Source organism: Hydra vulgaris, chromosome 11 (assembly GCF_038396675.1).
Source record: "Hydra vulgaris chromosome 11, alternate assembly HydraT2T_AEP".
NCBI classification, from domain to species: Eukaryota; Metazoa; Cnidaria; class Hydrozoa; order Anthoathecata; family Hydridae; genus Hydra; species Hydra vulgaris.
This window is the reverse complement of record NC_088930.1, coordinates 39,709,001-39,728,789: the sequence shown is the minus strand read 5'-3', so window position 1 is coordinate 39,728,789 and position 19,789 is coordinate 39,709,001. Positions and strand designations below refer to the sequence as shown.

The window sequence follows — 19,789 nt, the reverse complement described above, 5'->3', positions numbered from 1 at the left end:
TAAACGTAAATCGTTTGGATTGGCTGATTGTATAAAACTATTAATGCCCCCCTTGGGAATTTGTATAAATAACGTGTCTATCGATGTCTTGCTCTCTTGGAGTAACCTATCAAACAATAACGGACTCGAGCAACTCTTCTACTACTAGCTGTGATCTACGATCTCTTCTTTGTGTTTATCGCATATTTGCATAGTAATACTATTATAATATATAAAATACTAACAAATTGAAACTCGTTTTACAATACGACTCTTACGTAAAACAACACGTAGCATTAACCGCATTTTCTTGGATTTTAATTGGTTATGATCATTTTTGTTTAGTAGCAAGTTGCCCCGTTGTGCAAAAAAATATTAAACTTTCTAATTTAAACCAAATAGACAAACTGTTCTTCGAAATTACTAAATAAATTTTGAAATTGACTGTTTTAGCTTTTGTAAAAGTTGAAAACCACGATAAATCGTAGAATAAAGTTCCGGTGCCCACTGGGCAGAACGTCTACCCAGTGGGCACCGGACCAAAAAAAGACATTCTTTGAACGTTCAAAAGACGTCCATACCGTTCAAAAGGCGTTTGATACGATTGAAAGACGTCTTTTTTATATCCCGTGCCCACTGGGTACGAACTTTGCAAGCTCGAACATTCACATTAGGAGGATGCCATCTTTTGGCATCAGTTCACAAAAATCAGTCCATCAGACAACTGCCCATGATATCATTCAGCGGATCAAGTCAACCAAGTCTGTTGACAAAACAACAGATTTGTCCTAAGACAATAAAGACAGTTGTCTTCGGCGTCTTCAAACGTTTTTTGTTGTTTATAAACAACAACAAAAAGTTGCAGATGAGTTTCACGTAATGAATATCAATAAATAAAAAATTTCAAAAACAAACCAGGACTCAAAGATGACCGGGATAAAAAAAAACCGGGACAGGCGATGCAATATCTATCTTTTATTAGAATATGTAAAATTTTATCAAAAAAAGTTTTAAGAATCCATTAAAATATTAATATAAAAAAATATAACAATAACTAAAGTACAGGTTAATGAAAAAGTTATAAATTAATAAACTTAATATTTAACAAAAATGTTACAACAGTTACTTTATGTAATAAATTACATAAAGTAACTTGAATTACTTTATGGAATAAAAGTTACTTACAGTTACTACTAGTGTGATATTTTTTATTATCTCATGAAACCTTATATTATCTCATGAAAGCTTTTACTCATTAAACCTTTTATATAACATGAATAATTGTGTTCTAAGAACAATTTAATGAAAAATAATTTTTTAGTTGAAAATTTTATAAGGTCAAAAAAAAAGTTAATTTTTTGTGACTAAACAAAATACTTATCAGATATATTGGAGAATTTGTATGATATTTTTAAATTTAGCTGAAGTTAATAGTAGATAACTTCAGAATTACCTACTATTGTTGGTAGAAATAACATAACTTTAACTAATTTTCTATTTTAGTTATAGTATATTTCCATAAATATGTCCCGCATAAGTGCAAAGCGAGCAACAAAGAGGAAGACAGATAACTTTAGACCACCATGTTTAAAAGAATCTAGGAAACAACTGGTTTCAGCTGCTACTTATAGATTACCAAAAAAAAGTTGACCAGTTTGAAAACTGTTCCAGAAGTTTAGCACATTCGTAGCTACTATCACCATCTAGTTGACACACGACCCGCCCCACCATCAAAAGCTGTTATGCAAATAATAGTAAAAAATTTGGAGTAGCTTAGGAATATGGAATTTGCTTGCCGTCAGTATCCAGAGCTGGTATCACAAAGAAGTTGAATTTATAAAATACTTTTGAAAAGAAATTGTGTTATGGATTTTCTTCTAGCGTTTAGTATCTTTGAAAAAAATATAAAAATGAAAAGCGAAAAGCAGATTTTTTTTTTTGTAGTTGTTGGTTTTTGTTTTCTTGAATTAATTTTTAAAATTTTCTTTTAATGAATAACTTTGAAATTTGAATATATATAGCATTGCATGACTGTAAGTTAACCTTCATGTTATTGTGATTAATTTACTTCGTTAACTTTTATTAAAAATAACTTTAAAAGACTCTATTAAGTTATTTTGCATTTTATATAAAAATTTTACTTTTTTTATTGGAACCCTCGTTATCATTTATATTAAAAAATCATTCAATGAGTTTTTAGTAAATTAAAATCGTATATTAAAAGTAAATTTCGTTAAACGATTTTAATATGTATGATAACGAGGGTACCAATAATACTTGAAAATATCGTAAAATTAAAAAATTTTAGCACATCGAGTTAAATAAAAAATTTTAGCACATCGAGTTAAACAAAAAATTTTAGCACATCGATTTAAATAAAAAGAAGTTTTATTAATTTATTAAGTCGAACTCTTTTGAAAATTTCAAATTTACTATAACTGTATTTGAAAATAAAAAAAAGTGATAATCTATTTTTAAAAAATTGCGTGTTTCCGGAGATATTACGTCTCTCAATAAAAACCGGCTATACAAAAACGTCTAAAAGATGTTATTTAAATATATCTTTCAAAGACATCTTTTGGCTATATGACCTAGACATTTTGGCTATATGATCTAGAATGCGCATTTCAAACCTCTTAAAAGATATCTTTTAGACATCTTTTATACGACTTAGTGTTTACCAGGTAGTGATTTAAATTTTTTAGTAAAATTTGATTCAAATTTACCGGTAAATTTTAATTCAAAGAGGGTTCATTTTCATTAAAAAAAAATTTTTTTCAAGTATAATAAAAATAAGTAAAGAAAAATTTACCAGGCGGTAAATTTTCCATTCGCAACACTATTACCAGGTAATAAATACCTTTCATTTATATTTTTGTCAAATTTAGAAACAAAACTAGCTGGAGTTACCCAGCAAATATTGTTTTAGTGGATTTGCATTGGACCTATATAGACATTTTCTAGCGGTTCATTGTAGTTTTGCTCATTGATTATATAGTAAACCATTGGTGACAGCCGCTATAAACGGCTAGCCGATAAATTTCCAACATTTTAGTAGTGGCTATTCATCGGCTAGCCATATTTGACGACTGCCACTAATGGTCCATTAAGTAAACATGAGCAAAACTACAGCGGTCCGCTCTAAATGCTTATATTGGTCCACTGAAAACCCGCTATAGCATGTTTACTGGGTAGGTTACTATTATATTTATACATGAAAACTAAATGCTGGAAAACGTTTATTTTAAATACATTCATTTTTTTATATCTCTTATCAAATGTTTAAAATGGTTCTCTCATTTTATTTCCAGTACATATTACGTGCAAGTTTTTGCAAACTACGAATTTTTTTAGGTTTTGTTACTTATTCTTAAGTAATTAAATACTATTTCATAAAAAATGGGCTTGTGCCATTTTTTATGACATAGTATAGTGGGCTTGTGCCATTTGAGTTACCATAGTTTTAATGTATATAAAGCATATAAGATACTTTCCTAATGGTTAAGAACTACGCAACGATTCTCGTCAAGCACGTTTGTTTAGAGCGTTTTTAGCACGCACGGTTTGCATTTATAAGTAATTATATTTTATAATTAGACCTTTTCGGCCATAACTGTAGAATTGCTTTTACATTATGAAATTTCTTTATAATTTTTTTTTCAAACGAAATTTATGTAAATGTAACCGATATAAAATAGTGACCGAAAAAAAAGCTATACGCTGGTTGTTACTTTATAGTAACACCTTGCGCAACAAAAGTGTTGTGGGCACTTTTCCTATTTTTGACCAAAAAAGCAAAATAAAAATTATTCCTATTGTTATATTTTAAAGTTATAGCTATATGTTCATAAATTTTTTTATTTGGCATCAAATAAAAATATTACTATACTAATTTATTGGACTCAACCAAGCATGATAGCTAAAGATGACACCGCGAATTTCAAGAAAGTTATGGTATCCTTAGGTAAATCAGTCAATATAGTTAGAGTTGAATATTTCAAAAAAAATAAGAACTTTAATTCTGGTAAACCTGCTCCTCCTCTCATGATTGAAGTTGAATCGGTATTTATCAGAAACGACATTATAGCATCGGCTAAACAATTGGAAACGGGCAATTTTAAAGATATATTTATACGCCCTGACCGCAAAGCAGCAGAACAAAGCGAATTCAATAAATTAAAATCAGAAAGAAAAGCAGCTAATGACAAGCTTAGAAAACTTGACAAGCTCTTTAGGTTTGTTATTGCAGCGAAAAAATACGATGCATTGATGTCTCACATGAAGTTGAAATCAATGGACGCAAAAAACACCCTTTCATCAAATGGAGAAATGCAGAAGCAGTAAGAATTGTAAAAACACAGTGAATTAAAATGTTTATCAGCAAATACTTGTTTAAATGCATTAAGTACAAAAATAAAATCTGCTTAATCTAACACTAAAAATCATTTTTTAAATGTTTTCGTACTAACGCATCTTCTCTTAATCCGGATATATGAACAAAATATCTGCACTCTGTGACATAAACATGCATGATTTAATCTTTATTTCTGAGACATGGTTTACTAAAATATCTACTACTCAATTGAATAACTACTCACTAGTAAAAAGAAAAATTGAACAGGTCATCAAGCGTGATCTATTCGCGAATGAGGTATCTGATAGTCATCTAAGAGAGATCTTAAACAACAGCAACTCCGAGCAAATATGAAATCGGTAACGAAATTGTTCTAATTGGTTGTGTCTATAGACCACTTTTATTGCATATGAATGATGTAAATAAAAAATTATTTTGGCTAAGCAAGCTGTTGATAGAAAAGCGTATAGTTGTATTTTACTGGCATGTGGTTTTAACTTTACGGATATCAAAAAGCACGATGATGACAGGATCGAAGTACTAAGCGGTAAAAATAGTACGGCAAATGTTTTTCTTGATAAATTTCTTAGCTAATCATAACCTAAAACAATTAGTTGATGTCTCAACATTCGAAGCACCTAATGGAAAAGCAAAAAACATTTTAGATTTAATTATTACAGACTCTTTAACTAGAGTAATCAACTTATAAATAATGAGTAATCAATCTTTAATTTAGAGTAATCAACTTATCTAGCTCTTTGCAGTTAGGTGATTTTATTTTATTTTTTTTCATATATTTTGCTGTCCATACAATAATATAAAAAATTATTCCTTAAAAAAAAGAAAATATATATATATTTATATAAAGAGACAGGAACTCAAAGAAGATATGGATGACCAGAGTCATCACAATCTTTTCATAGATTTGAGCTTTAACAAGTGCAAAAAAAAAAATAAAGTTTTTATAATAAAATAAAAAAATAAAAAAAAAAAACTCCGTTCAAACTTTAAAAAAATAGCAAAACTCCGTAAACAAAAAAAATAAAGAATGAAAAAAAGACAATAAGAGGAATAAATTCCTTTGAATATATCAAAAAATTAGGTTAAAAAACGATAGGGTATATTAAAAAAACGATAGTGTATATGTTAAGTTTCAAAGCTGTTATTTGATTTCAAAATGTCTTTTTTTATATAAAACTTAAATGAGTTTACTGTTTTCACCATATTGATGTGGTTATTTTTAAAACTGTTCCATATCTTAGGCCCTCGATATGTTATACTATATTCTTTGTATTTAGTTAGTCTACGAGGTAGTGTGTATGTAAGCCTCTCGTTTGATCTCAGAGAATAGTTATTGTTTTAATTTATCTTAAATTTTGTTTCAAAGTTTTTCGGTGTGAGATTTTTTAAATGATTATATCGAAAGAAGGCGTTTGCGGCACGATACGAGTAAGACGTATTCTTTTTTTGAGAATAACTTTATTTACAATAAAAATGGAAATAAATATTAAAAATATAGAAAAGATTATCACAAGCAAACTAGAAGAACAAAAAAAAGTATACTAGCACAAACGGAGAGATTACTCAAAGATCATGAAAAAAACTTCATTACAATAATAAGTTCGAACTTCAAAATAGATTGTTTACAATATGATAAACATGCCAATACTAAACTTTTTTTGACGAAATGCTTCAACATTACATCTTCCCAATTATTAACAAACCAACTCGAGTAACTCCAACTTTAATCACTGCAATAGACAATATATTAACTAATTCATTATTTGATACTTCTCTAAAGGCAGGAATAATAAAAGCTGAAATAATAAAGGCAGAAATAATAAAGGAATAAAAAATATAAAAGATATAAAATCTAATAATAGTTGTAAAATTAAAACTTATAAAAGAAGAATCAACAAATTTGCTATTCAACAACTTAAAGACTCACTGTCGGCAGAAGAGTGGGATAAGGTATACTATGAATGCAATCTTGGGCACACTAACTCTGCTTATAATAACTTCGAAAAAATTTTCCTAAAAAACTATAATATGCACTTCCCAATTAAAGTAAAATTAATAAAAGAAAAACACTTAAAATGTCCATGGATCACCAAAGGTATTAAAAAATCTTCAAAAAAAAACACAAAAACTTTATATTAAATACTTAAAAAATAGAAATGAGGCAAACCTAAATGTTTACAAACAGTATAAAAACTTGTTTGAAAAAATTAAAAAAAATTCAAAGAAAAACTATTACTCAAATAAAATAAAAAACACAAATGGTTATATTAAGAAAACTTGGGATATCATGAAAGAAATAATTGGGATAAAAACCTGCAAAATAAATAGATTACCTGCTCAAATTGTCATAGATAATAAAGAGTATGACAATAATAATGCAATTTCAGAAAAATTTAATAGTTTTTATGTCAACATAGGCCCAAATCTAGCTTCAAAAGTCAATTGTCCAAACAACTCATTTGAAACTTATCTAACTAGTGTCATCAACGAATTAATATTTAAAGAACTAAAAATTGATGAACTCGAAAATGCAATAAACTCTCTTAAAACAAATAAGTCTCCAGGTATAGATGACATTTGCAGTAATATCGTCGTCAATGTCTTTTTGGAGATACGCAAACCTATTTTCGAAATATTTAAATCATCAATTATAACAGGAACTGTACCAGATAAATTAAAAGTAGCTAAAGTTGTACCTATTTTTAAAACCGGTGAAACATTTCTAATAAACAATTACAGACCAATCTCAATACTTCCTACCTTTTCTAAAATACTTGAAAGAATAGTCTACAATAGATTATATGAATACCTAATTCAAAACAAGTTCTTAAATAAAAAACAATTCGGCTTTCAAGCACAGCACTTAACAGAACATGCAATTTTAGATTTAGTTAATAGCATAAGTTATTCTTTTAATAAAATGCAATTTGTATTAGGAGCTTTTATAGACCTATCCAAAGCATTTGACACAATTAATCATGATATCTTACTAAAAAAAATGGAAAAATGCGGAATACAAAATACTAGCCTAGATCGGTTTAAAAGTTATCTGTGCAACAGACAACAATGTGTTATTTCAAACGATAATAAATATTCTAAATTACTAAAAATAAAATGCGGAGTTCCCCAAGGTTCCATTCTTGGTCCTCTTTTATTTTTAATTTATATTAACGATCTCCCACAATCATTAAAAAAAACTCGATGCAATAATGTTTGCTGATGACACAAATTTATTTTATTCATCAGCATCAATTGAAAATCTCTTTGAATCTGCAAATGATGACCTTAAGAGTCTAAACATTTGGTTTAAAGTAAATAAATTATCTTTAAATCAAGAAAAAACAAAATAGATCTTGTTTCATTCCAACCAGCAAAAAACTAAAATACCAAGCATGCTACCATTACTAAAAATTGATAACATAAACATCGAAAGAACTGAAACTATTAAATTTCTCGGGATAATTATTGACGAAACGATTTCTTGGAAAGCCCATATAAAAACATTAAATACAAAAATATCAAAAAGTATCGGCATACTTTACAAAGTCAAAACTATACTTTCCCAGGAGAATCTGAAAATTCTCTACTTTTCTTATATACAAAGTTATCTAACATATGCTAATATTGCCTGGGGAAGTACAAATAAATCTAAATTAAGTTCTCTATATACACACCAAAAACACGCATCAAGATTGATTTATAATAAAAATAAATTCACACATGCCGATCCTTTACTTAAAAACTTGAATGCTTTGAATATCTATCAAATTAACATCTACCAAAATGTTTTATTTATGCTCAAATATAAGCTTGGACTTGTCCCAACTCATTTTACTAATAACTTTTTTCAAACCAACGCCAACAGATATTTCACACGAGGAACCGGAAACTTTACATTGCCCATAAAAAAAACAAAATTTTCGAGATTTTCAATTGTATACCGTGGCCCCTATTTATACAACAAAACAATACCTCGAAATATAGAAGTTACTAAACTGGATAATCTTATTGCCCTGAAGAAAAAACTAAAAGATCTCATAATTAACAAAACCAATTTTATCGATATGTATTAAATATAAAAGAACAATTAATATAATAAAATATAAAAAGAACAATTTAAGCTATAAAAACAAATAAAAAAGAAATAAAACATAAATAAATAAAAATTAAAAAAAAATTTTTTAGCAACTATACGTAATAAAATATTACTGAACAGTAGGCCTCAAAAAATTAATGTGTGTCTTTACTCTTTAAATTTTTAGTTTATTTTGTATTTTAAAGGTTCTTGATGAAAAGACTTTTCTTAGTCTTCTGCAAGTTTCCTTACAACTATATGGTACTACTAATATATGTTAATATATATTTTCAACAAATAAAATATATTTTAAACGACAACGACAAGCAAGTCCCAAGTAGCCTGTGGTGCGACGGACTGCGTATATTTTTTAAATGCATGGGTTAATAGCCAGCACTTTATATTATAAACCACGAATTTTTAAGTTTATTATTTTAACTCGCATAAGTTAAAATGTCAAGCGCGCATGCGTTAACGCTCTTTAGACATTGTAAATATTTGTGGTGGACATTTATATAAACTGAAGACATGTAAATATTACTTGTTTTTGAAATATATAATAATGATTGTTGTAAAAAAAAAAAAAAAAAAAAAAAGATCATGGGTTGAAATGTATTTATCTCGTATATATTCATCATCTTCATTTTCCTCATTAATGGCTTTGCATGCTCAAATTTGTTTTTTCCGTAAATAATTTTGCAAGCATCTTTTTGTACACTAAATATCCTTTTAAGTTTAGAGGGTAGTGTGCTTGCCCACCCAATGTTACCATTATTAATATAGCTATGAATTAGGCTGAAGTATATTAATTTAAGACTTTGAGTATTAATTAAAGGACTAGCTCTATACATTATACCACTAGTTTTTTTAATTTTTGAATGTATTTTATCAGGAAAAGCCAAGATAAGTTTTCATCTACATAGACTCCAGGTACTTGTGTAAAACATTCTTGTTTTTTAATTTGTTTCCTATTTATAGAAAGAAATGGTAATATAAGTAATGATTCGTCGCAAGGTCATCGCATATTGAGGATTATGTGGTCGTTTCTAAAAATGAGACTACTTTCTCAAACAAAAAATATGACTTCAATAAAAGTGACTATATAAATTTTTGTTAAAAGATTATGGAAAGTAACTGGCTGCAATTATTTGAAACAAAGAACACTACTGCGTCCATGTACTTTTCTGCAATAAATTTGATAAACTCAGCAAGCATTTCATCACGTTAAAAAAGTCCATACTACCCGTAATGCGCCGTGGATGAATAAGGAAGATATATATATATATATTTTTTCAAACATCTTAGCTTCCAACAAGGCTGCAAGCAACCACTATTAGAGTTTGAAGTTACTGGAAGAGAAAAGGTGAAGTTTATAGAGCAAGATAACGATTGACAGACGACTTAAAAGATTGCAGATTATACGAATCAGGAAAGCAAGATGAAAGAAGCGCATTCCAAATATCTGATGTTTGAGGAAAAAAACTAGACAAATAAGAGTTTTTAGAGCACTTAGGAACAGTCACAGTAAAAGGATGAGACTTAATTGAATCACGAGTAACACGAGAATGAGTTTTAGTAGATGGCACAAGAGATGCTAGCTAATTAGAGCAATGCCCATTATAGTTTTCGTAGAAAAGAGAAAGACCGTTGTGGAGCTCCATTTAGAACATCGGTCCATTCACTAGAGTGTTCACCTAAAACAGTTCGCTGTTTTCTACTAATCAAAAATGACTCAATTCATTTAAGAACATTGCCATTAATCCCATATGCTTTTAATTAATGAAGTAATCTTATCTATGAAAAAGTAGTCTAAATATATGATAAAGTAAGAAAAAAACAACTGGGCAATTACTTAAACTGCGACAAACTGGCGGTCAGCAACACTGATTCGTGGATATGGATATGGAGTCATTTTTAATTAGTAGAAAACAGCAAACTGTTTTAGGTGAACACTAGCGACTTGACCAATGTTCTAAGCGGAGTTCCTCATGGGTCTGTACTTGGTCCAACATTATTTATCATTTATATAAAAGACTTAACGGATAAGATAAAATCAGTTCATAAAATTTATGCTGACGACACTAAACTGTTACAAGAAATAAGACCTGAGTTTCACGATGCTGATTGTCTAATTCTTCAATTCAATTTAAACATTGTCACAGAATGGTCAAAGAAATGGCTAATGGAATTGAATGTTCCAAAGTGTAAAATTATGTACCTTAGTTATGGAAATAGTAACCATGAATATGTAATGATGATGGAAATACATCACTTACTCTAGAGTCAACGGATATTGAGAGATCTGGGTATCTTTATATCTAATGATCTACAATGAAATCAACACATACGGACCGCAACACGTAAAGCAGATATGATACTCGGCTTCTTAAAAAAACATTTATATAAGAGATTTGAAGCTTTGGAGTAAACTATACACTACGTATGTTAGGCCGCATCTGGAATTTGCTGTTCTGGTACGGTATCCTTACTTAAAAGGTGACATTAAAGAAACTGAAAAAATTCAGCACAAAGCAACAAAAGTACCTCATGATTTAATAGGATTATTTTATGCTGAAATGTGTCGGCGTCTCAATTTTACCACTTTGGAAACTCACAGGTGACTTGATCCAAGAGTTTAAACTAGAAAACGATATTGAGATTATCAATTGGCATAATCCACCAATTTGCAGATCACCATCCAACCTCTTAATGCATAAATTCACATATTATAATGCTCGTCATAATTTCTTTACAAATCGTATTGTCAATGATTGGAATAACTTGACGTCAGAAAAAGCTCTGTTAGTTAATGCACTTAAGAGTAGAATCGACAAATATTTTTTGCTACAGCTGCAAACAGTACATCTTTTACTGATGATGAGCTGCACGTTTATTAACTAACTCATGCTTTAGCAGCTACAAATATTGGCTTTTTAAACTTTAATTAAATGAAAGGATTCTTTTTTCTCTTTTTCTCAGTTTTGATATCAACTTACTGTGATATCAAAACTGAGAAAATGAACTATGAAATAACAAATGCTTTTTTTTAATTAAAGTTTATATTTTACAAACCATAAATTTTTGTATAATTTATTGGTTTCGTTAGTTTTTTTCATTATTTGTCATGTAATCTAAAAAAGACTTATTTAAATGTATTACTATTAATAATTACTATTGTTCAATTAACTATTGCATGGGGTAGTACGCAACCAACAAAACTTAAAAAAATACTTAATTTACAAAAACATGCTTGTGGAACTATATACGGCGGGAAAAAAAAGGAAGTATACTAAACCCTTAATGAGAGATGCGAAAATGATGACTGTATATGAAATTAATATTTTATCAGCACTAAATTTTAACGAATAAATATATTAATAAACTAATTCCAGTTACTTTTTTTTATTCTTAGCTTTCTTTTAAGTTTGACAAAAATTTAAATAGCAAGTTTTTCCTAATAACAAATGAACTTCTTTTAAACTGCTAATTTAGATAAATACATAGATCGTCAAGGTCATATTTTTAAAATCCGGAAAACTGCTTGGATAAAATATCCGGAATATATTTTCCCTTATTTTCATTTTAGCTAAGTTGTTTTAATTTTTTTTCAAAATTTTCAAAATTATTCTATAATTGATGAGTGAAAAAGCTAAAAAAACAAATATATTACAAAAATATATACCTAAACTTGTATTTATGGAAAATGTTTTGTATATCCGGAAAAACTAAAAGTTTAAAAAAATATCCGGAATTCCGGAAAAAGATAATCTTTGTAAATATACGGAATATTCAATAGCATTTCGAGGTATTAAGTTAATGATTTGTTTTAAAAAGTTAATGCCAATTTAGTTAAAACCATTAAACTCATTTAAGTTTCAATTTAAACTTTACTTTCTTAATCTTCGTATTTACAAATAATATATTTATCACAGTGTGTCAAGACGTCTAAAACATGTATTAAACTGATTAACACTAATTTTAAACGTCTAAATACGTCTTGTGCACATAGGGACTTTTAAATTTATAAATTATTAAATTTTTGTGTATATGTTTGATATATATCTCTATATCCTTTGATTACTTAAACTCGCAAAATAGTTATTGGGACATTTATACACTTTTTTATTAGTTAAAATAATTTACTTTTTTAATATACTAGAGATTCATTTTAATAGATATATTTTAGTGGTTTCTTATTAGTTTTTGACAATATATTATTATATTAAAGGGTTCTATGAAAAGATTGTGGTTATATTGCATCACTTATTTATTCAATACCATATCATGCATACTCATTTATCCATTGATTGTTCAACTTGTCCCACACAGTAGCTTAACTTACTCCGTTGGGGTTTGAGGTTGAGCTGCTCGGTAAACTAAAGGCAATATCTTTAATATATATATATATATATATATATATATATATATATATATATATATATATATATATATATATATATATATATATATATATATATATATATATATATATATATATATATATATATATATATATATATATATTAGGGTGGAGTGAATTTTAGTTTTTTTTACAATTCGTTTAGCCTGGGTGTGCAAAAGTTGTCTATTCATTTCAGAAATACTCTGGAAAAATATCAATGCTCTAGGAAATTATCTTGAGGTGTCTCAAGACCTTTAAAATTTTAACGGGTCCCTAATATTATGTAAAAAAAATTTTTTCAAAAGTATGTCATGTTGGGTCTCAAAAGAAGCAAAATTTTATAAAAATTTCAAAAATAACAATCATTTTATAAAAAAAATATTATTTAAGATTTTTTTGAAATTATAATAAAAAAAAATACTTTTTTTATTATAATTTCAAATGACCTTTTAAACTTTTTTCATTTTTAGTTTAAAAGGTCATTTTTTCTGCAATAAACTATAAAATAACAATTTTTTTAAAAAATAATTGTTATTTTTGAAATTTTTATAAAATTTTGCTTCTTTTGAGACCCAACATGACATACTTTTGAAAAAATTTTTTTTACATAATATTGGGGACCCATTAAAATTTTAAAGGTCTTGAGGAACCTCAAGATAATTTCCTAGAGCATTGACATTTTTCCAGAGTATTTCTGAAATGAATAGACAACTTTTGCACACCCAGGCTAAACGAATTGTAAAAAAAACTAAAATTCACTCCACCCTAATATATATATTATAGATATTTGAAAATTTTGAAAAAAAATTAAAACAACTTAGCTAAAATGAAAATAAGGGAAAATATATTCCGGAAATCACATATAACTATTATAAAAACTTAATAAAAGTACAAAACAAATTGTAATCTAGAAGTAAATAAAACTATTTAAACAAAACTGTCTAGGGAATACTTGTGCCCAACGAACATTTCTGAACGCTTTCTTCAAGATGGGAACCATCACAGAAAGGAGGAGTTCTTGTTTGTTTACAACCACAAAACCATAATTCACATTCCTTCTCTGATGTTATTTTATAAGGACGCATTTCTGTTTTCTTGTGGCTGCCATCACAAAGTGGCTGCATATAAAACATGAAAAATAAATAAAATAATAATTTGTAAATTAAACACATCACTTTATTATTTATTTTTTTTTTGAGTTTTCCATTCGCAACTTAACTAACAAAACTATTAGTTTTTAGAAAGAAAAAAAAAGTAAAACTACTAGGGCTTAAAGAAAATTTTATTATTTAAAAACTTTGGCATATATATAATTCTGGCATATATAAAATTCGCCGAATGGTCACACACGAGCAGTGAACGCCAAAGGGAAGAAATGAAGTACATTAGAATAGAGGAGAATTGTTTTTCGAGCAAAGCATATTTTGACAGTTGTCAAGACAAAATTAAATATTAATAGAGGAATATTTAAAAATGAATAAGACAGACAATGCACCTAAACAGTACTAACAATAATAAACAATAAATTATTTTATAAACACTAATATGAACGAAAATATACAAAAAATATGTCACCAAACAAAAAAAAATAAAAATTAAAAAACTATTAGGGTTTAAAGAAAATTTTTTTAAAAGCAACTTATTTATTTATTTTATTATTTCAGACAGAAATATTAAAATAAAAAAATAAGTTGCTTTTAATAAAAGTTTATCCTGAGTCATTGTCAACCAACATCCTTATTCAGAATAATAAAATATTTATCAAATACAGGAAAACTTTTACTGATTATTACAGTCCTCTATTAACTCGTCACTTCTAATGTAATTTGATTCTCATTCACTACTGTTAAAACATTGTTATTAAAACATTATTCTTAAAGTATATCTCACTCAGCTTTCGAAATTAGAAACGGCATTCGGGAATACCTAAAAGTGTCAGAACACTCTTAATATTACAATTTAAATGTATCTGAAGATATTATTTCTATTCATTTGAAAAACGAATGTTACCATGTAAAAATCTACATTAAAGCACATAAATTGCACCTGCTCATGCAAACAAACTGCGAGGATTAATAATATATGATGAAAAAAATATATAAATATATATATTTTTGTAAATATATATCTATATCTATCTATCTATCTATATATATATATATATATATATATATATATATATATATATATATATATATATATATATATATATATATATATATATATATCTATATATATATATATATATATATATATATATATATATATATATATATATATATATATACATATATATATATCTATATATATATATCTATCTATATATATATATATATATATATATATATATATATATATATATATATATATATATATATATATATATATATACAAAAAAACACATTGAAAAAAAAATTTATTCATAAAATCTTACAAAAATACACTTTTTTCATTTTTAGTTAAAAAGTTTTTTAATTGCTATGCAGTAAAATCTAAAAAAATAACTTTATTATAAAATTATTATATATATATATATATATATATATATATATATATATATATATATATATATATATATATATATATATATATATATGTATAAAAGTTTTAATCTAAAATAATAACTTTTTTATAAAATCATTATTATATATATATAAATATATATACATATACATATACATATACATATATATATATATATATATATATATATATATATATATATATATATATATATATATATATATATATATATATATATATATATATATATATATATATATATACATAACATATACATATATATATACAGTGCTCGAAGTGGAGAAAAAATAGTAACGGGATGGTATTCTATAAATATCCCACCTAATCATTGTTATAGATAGAAATTTATAAAAAGGTGGCGGGATGATTTATACTTTATAATATATATATATATATATATATATATATATATATATATATATATATATATATATATATATATATATATATATATATATATATATATATATATATATATATATATATATATATATATATACAATGACAGCTTTGTTATTTAACTTTAAACAATCTTTTAAATGTCACATTAATGTTTAAATGATTATATGAATTGTGCAATTAAACTTTATTGTTTTTAAAAAACTGAAAAATAACAACTGTAACTCTTTTTCATTTTTATTTCATACACACATATATTATCATTAATATTACTAATTTATTTCAAAAGTAGTATAAATACAAGTGTATATAATATAATCATTGCAGATCAAGTTTATATTGAAGAATAAATATAAATAACAATTAATTGTAAAAATATAGTTTAAACTAATGAAGGAGAGCTGCATTAGACTCTTGCTTTTGACACAGGTAAACTGCAAACAAGGCAGTAAGTTAAAAAAGTTATGATAAAAACTCTTGAAAGAAATTTGCAGAAGGTGAATTAACTGCTTGCTGTGAAAGAGCATTTGAGTGTTTAGCTACTCTATTTTTAAAAGTCACCTTTTATAATGTCATCCTCAAAAGATTTAAGTTTCAGCTATTGCAATCTCTTCTTATACAGTAGATATCTTATCTCTGATATGGTCTTAGTCACATGCTTTTGGACTTAATCATTACAATATTTTTTAAGGTTATGAGGTCAAACCCAGACTGCAAACTCGAGGTGTGAGCAAATGTATGCAAAGTATAATGTTTTCTATAAAAATATAACTCTAGGTGTTTGCATATGTATGCAAGATATAATGTTTTCTATAAAGCTACAGTGGAGAAAATAGAATTAGCCTCATCATGTACTGATCCGATATTTTATAAATCTCTAAGCAAACTTGTGGGGTGCATCTTTTGCATCCACACATATAATTATTGTTACAAACAACAACTTTTTAGATTATAAAATGACACAATTAAATTGCGGTACATTTGACAAAACCTTAAAATGTATAATACTTAATATTTGCGGTAGCAAATAGAATTAACCTCATCAATAATTATTTTTGGTTTACTTGTATATTTTGATCTGGTGATACGCATTTGTGACTTAGTTTTTTATTATTATTTGTAAGTTAAACAAAGACTGTGAAATCATGGCTCATAAAGTTTTTAACACTTGGTTTTTGATACCTGAATTTAAAATGGGGTGTGGTAAGCGTTTAACAAATGAAATATTAGCAGTAATCAAAGCATGTAAAGATACAGACTTATCTAATCGGGAAATTACAAAGAAAATTAAAAGATCTACAAAAGTGGTTAATAATTACTTCAAGATTAGCGTTAATTATGGAGCTTATAAGAAAAGTGGTGGCAAAAGTAAAATTGATAATCGTACTAAACAAGTTATTGTACGTCGTGCTGCTGCTCAGCACATGACTACATCTCAAATTTGGGTTGATTTACAATTACCTGTAACTGTTTAACGTGTGAGATAAATTGTACATGAAGATCTAAACACAGTTCGGAAAAGCGTAAACCAAGACCAAGTTTGCCAACCTCAATCTTTTATCAGGTCGGCAAAAAAAGTTTGATACAAAGGTCTTACCATAAAACATAGAAACGAGGTCGGCAAAAAATTGTCGGTCTCAAATATTTTAAGGTCGGCAGTTAGGTCGGCAATGCCGAATGCTGACCCTAATTCTGAGGGTTACTATGGGTAATACTTTCTAGAAAGGTTTATGAAAATGGTAAGCAATATAAATACGCATTGAAGCTGAAAACTCGTATCAGAGAAGCTCGGAATGAAATATCTATAGAAACTATCCAATATCTTGTAACTAGTATGTCAAGTCTCATATTTGAAGTCATTAAAAATTCAGGAAGCAATACTAACCATTAAAGTTTATGTTGGTCAATAACAGACGCTACTTTGGATTATTCTTAATGACTATTTATGGCTGTTCCTATGCTAAGCCAACATAATCTTTGGATATAAGAGTATTTATAAGAGTATAGAAAAATATAGTATGAAAACTCAAATTTTAAAAAAAAAAGTGTTTTGATAAGATTTGTGACACATCCTTGCTTAGGAAAACCATGTTGAGCTTTGGTTATTAGATTTTATGTTGCTCAAAATATCATAATACAACTCTTGTGACTTTGCAGACTATGAATGTCAATTATATTGGTCTGTATTTTGATGGTTAAAATTATTACTTTTTTTTTTAATTAGTAACTTTTACCAATAATTATAGGTTTTTTTCCAAAAAACTGGAGCATTACCAGTGGATTCACATTTCTTTTAGATTAATGTGATTGGGAATTGTCACGAAATAATTATTTAGAGTTGTGCATATTTCTTCTTTTTTTGTAGTTGTTAAGCAAAATATCATAAACCACTTGTAGCTTCTAGGCTGTGAATTAAGTTTTTAGTTAGACTAGATGCATAAAATAGTTCTTGATGCATAAAATAGTTCTTTGAGTATCATTTTAACATTTTCACACGCAACTTTATGTGCATTTCATAGATTTGCATGAGTATGGCAGACTGCATAGATGTATTTAAGATATATTTTATGTTTGTCTTTTACTGCTAATTTAACCTCAGTCGATGTAGGTGCATTCTTTGCATGTTCTAACTTTTTGTTTCAGTTGATGTAGCAGCACACCTTGCATGTTCTACTTATATGTCAGTCAGTGTATGTACACTCCTGGTATGTTCCATTTATTTTTCAAAGGATGTAATAAAAATAAAAAACATACCAGTCTATTAAGTTGTGTATTTGTGGTTTTTTAAAAATGATAAAAATTAATAAGTTTCCTCATTTAAGCGTAATGATTTTTAGATGAAATTTACTTGATATTTTCATTTTTAAACACAAGTCGAGAAGACCCATTATTTTTTTTTACCGTAAACATTAATTTTTAGACCTTTACTATAAATATATATATACATACATATATACATACGTATATACATATATATATATATATATATATATATATATATATATATATATATATATATATATATATATATATATTCTTCCTGATTTATATTCCTGATATAGATTCTTCCTGATGAACCTACTGATGGTGAAACAGAGTGTTGAAGTAACCAAAAATTAGATAAGTGTTTTTACTAATTTATATATATATATATATATATATATATATATATATATATATATATATATATATATATATATATATATATATACACACATGTGTATATATGTATATATACACATATATACATATATATACACATATATGTATTTGTAACTTACCTGCTTCTGGCTAAGACCGCATGAACACCAAGAATACTTTTTACCAGGTTCTGCCATAATCATGAAAGGTTCCTTAGCACTAACAACTGACTTGCTTTGACAAGTAAATGGTGATGTTTTTAAATAGACATAAGATAATTTCTAAAAATAAAATCTATAAAAAAAAATCCTTTAATAATTTTTTTTTTTGAATTATGAAAAAAAATAAATTCAAATGATAAATACAAACCATAATTGGTTCTTTTCCTTTTAACAAACATTTCAGTTTTGAAATTAATAGCATTTATGTTTTGTTTTTCTTAAAAAACGTAAAAATGTCATTTATTTATATTTTGTAAATGTTAGAGCATTAAAAAAAAAAAACAACCATTGAGTGTTTTTCACTGCAGCACTCATAAACATCATTTGTCAAATTAACTTTTTTTTCAAAAGCAGAAAATTTCAAACTTTACACAATTTAACTTTTAAATATACTATATATTTAAAAAAAAAGAAAGCTAAATAGTAATCTTAAATCTCAAAAAACTAGCCCTAGAAACTTTACTAACAAATGCTTCAAAACAGAAAAACTTATATGTAATCTAAGTAGCCATATAATTTTCAACTTTTGGACACAATATGATGCAATCATTAATATTGATTTAAAGACTCTACATGAAGCAATTATCTGTCATATTTTAAATGAATTTGATACATTAAAAAATTCATAACACAATATTCAAAATATGTTAATT

The 19,789-nt window shown here is 26.6% G+C and overlaps 1 protein-coding gene across 1 annotated transcript; it reads right to left on the bottom strand.

Annotated features, from left to right (window-relative positions):
- Positions 1–13,720: 13,720 nt before the first annotated feature.
- Positions 13,721–19,370, bottom strand: LOC100197388 (CDGSH iron-sulfur domain-containing protein 3, mitochondrial). Its single transcript, XM_065811050.1, has 3 exons — positions 19,285–19,370; positions 19,056–19,196; positions 13,721–13,949 (listed from the first exon to the last, which is right to left on the bottom strand). Exons 1-3 carry the CDS (start codon positions 19,336–19,338, stop codon positions 13,773–13,775), a joined length of 372 nt encoding a protein of 123 aa, XP_065667122.1. The 5' UTR covers positions 19,339–19,370; the 3' UTR covers positions 13,721–13,772.
- Positions 19,371–19,789: the final 419 nt, after the last annotated feature.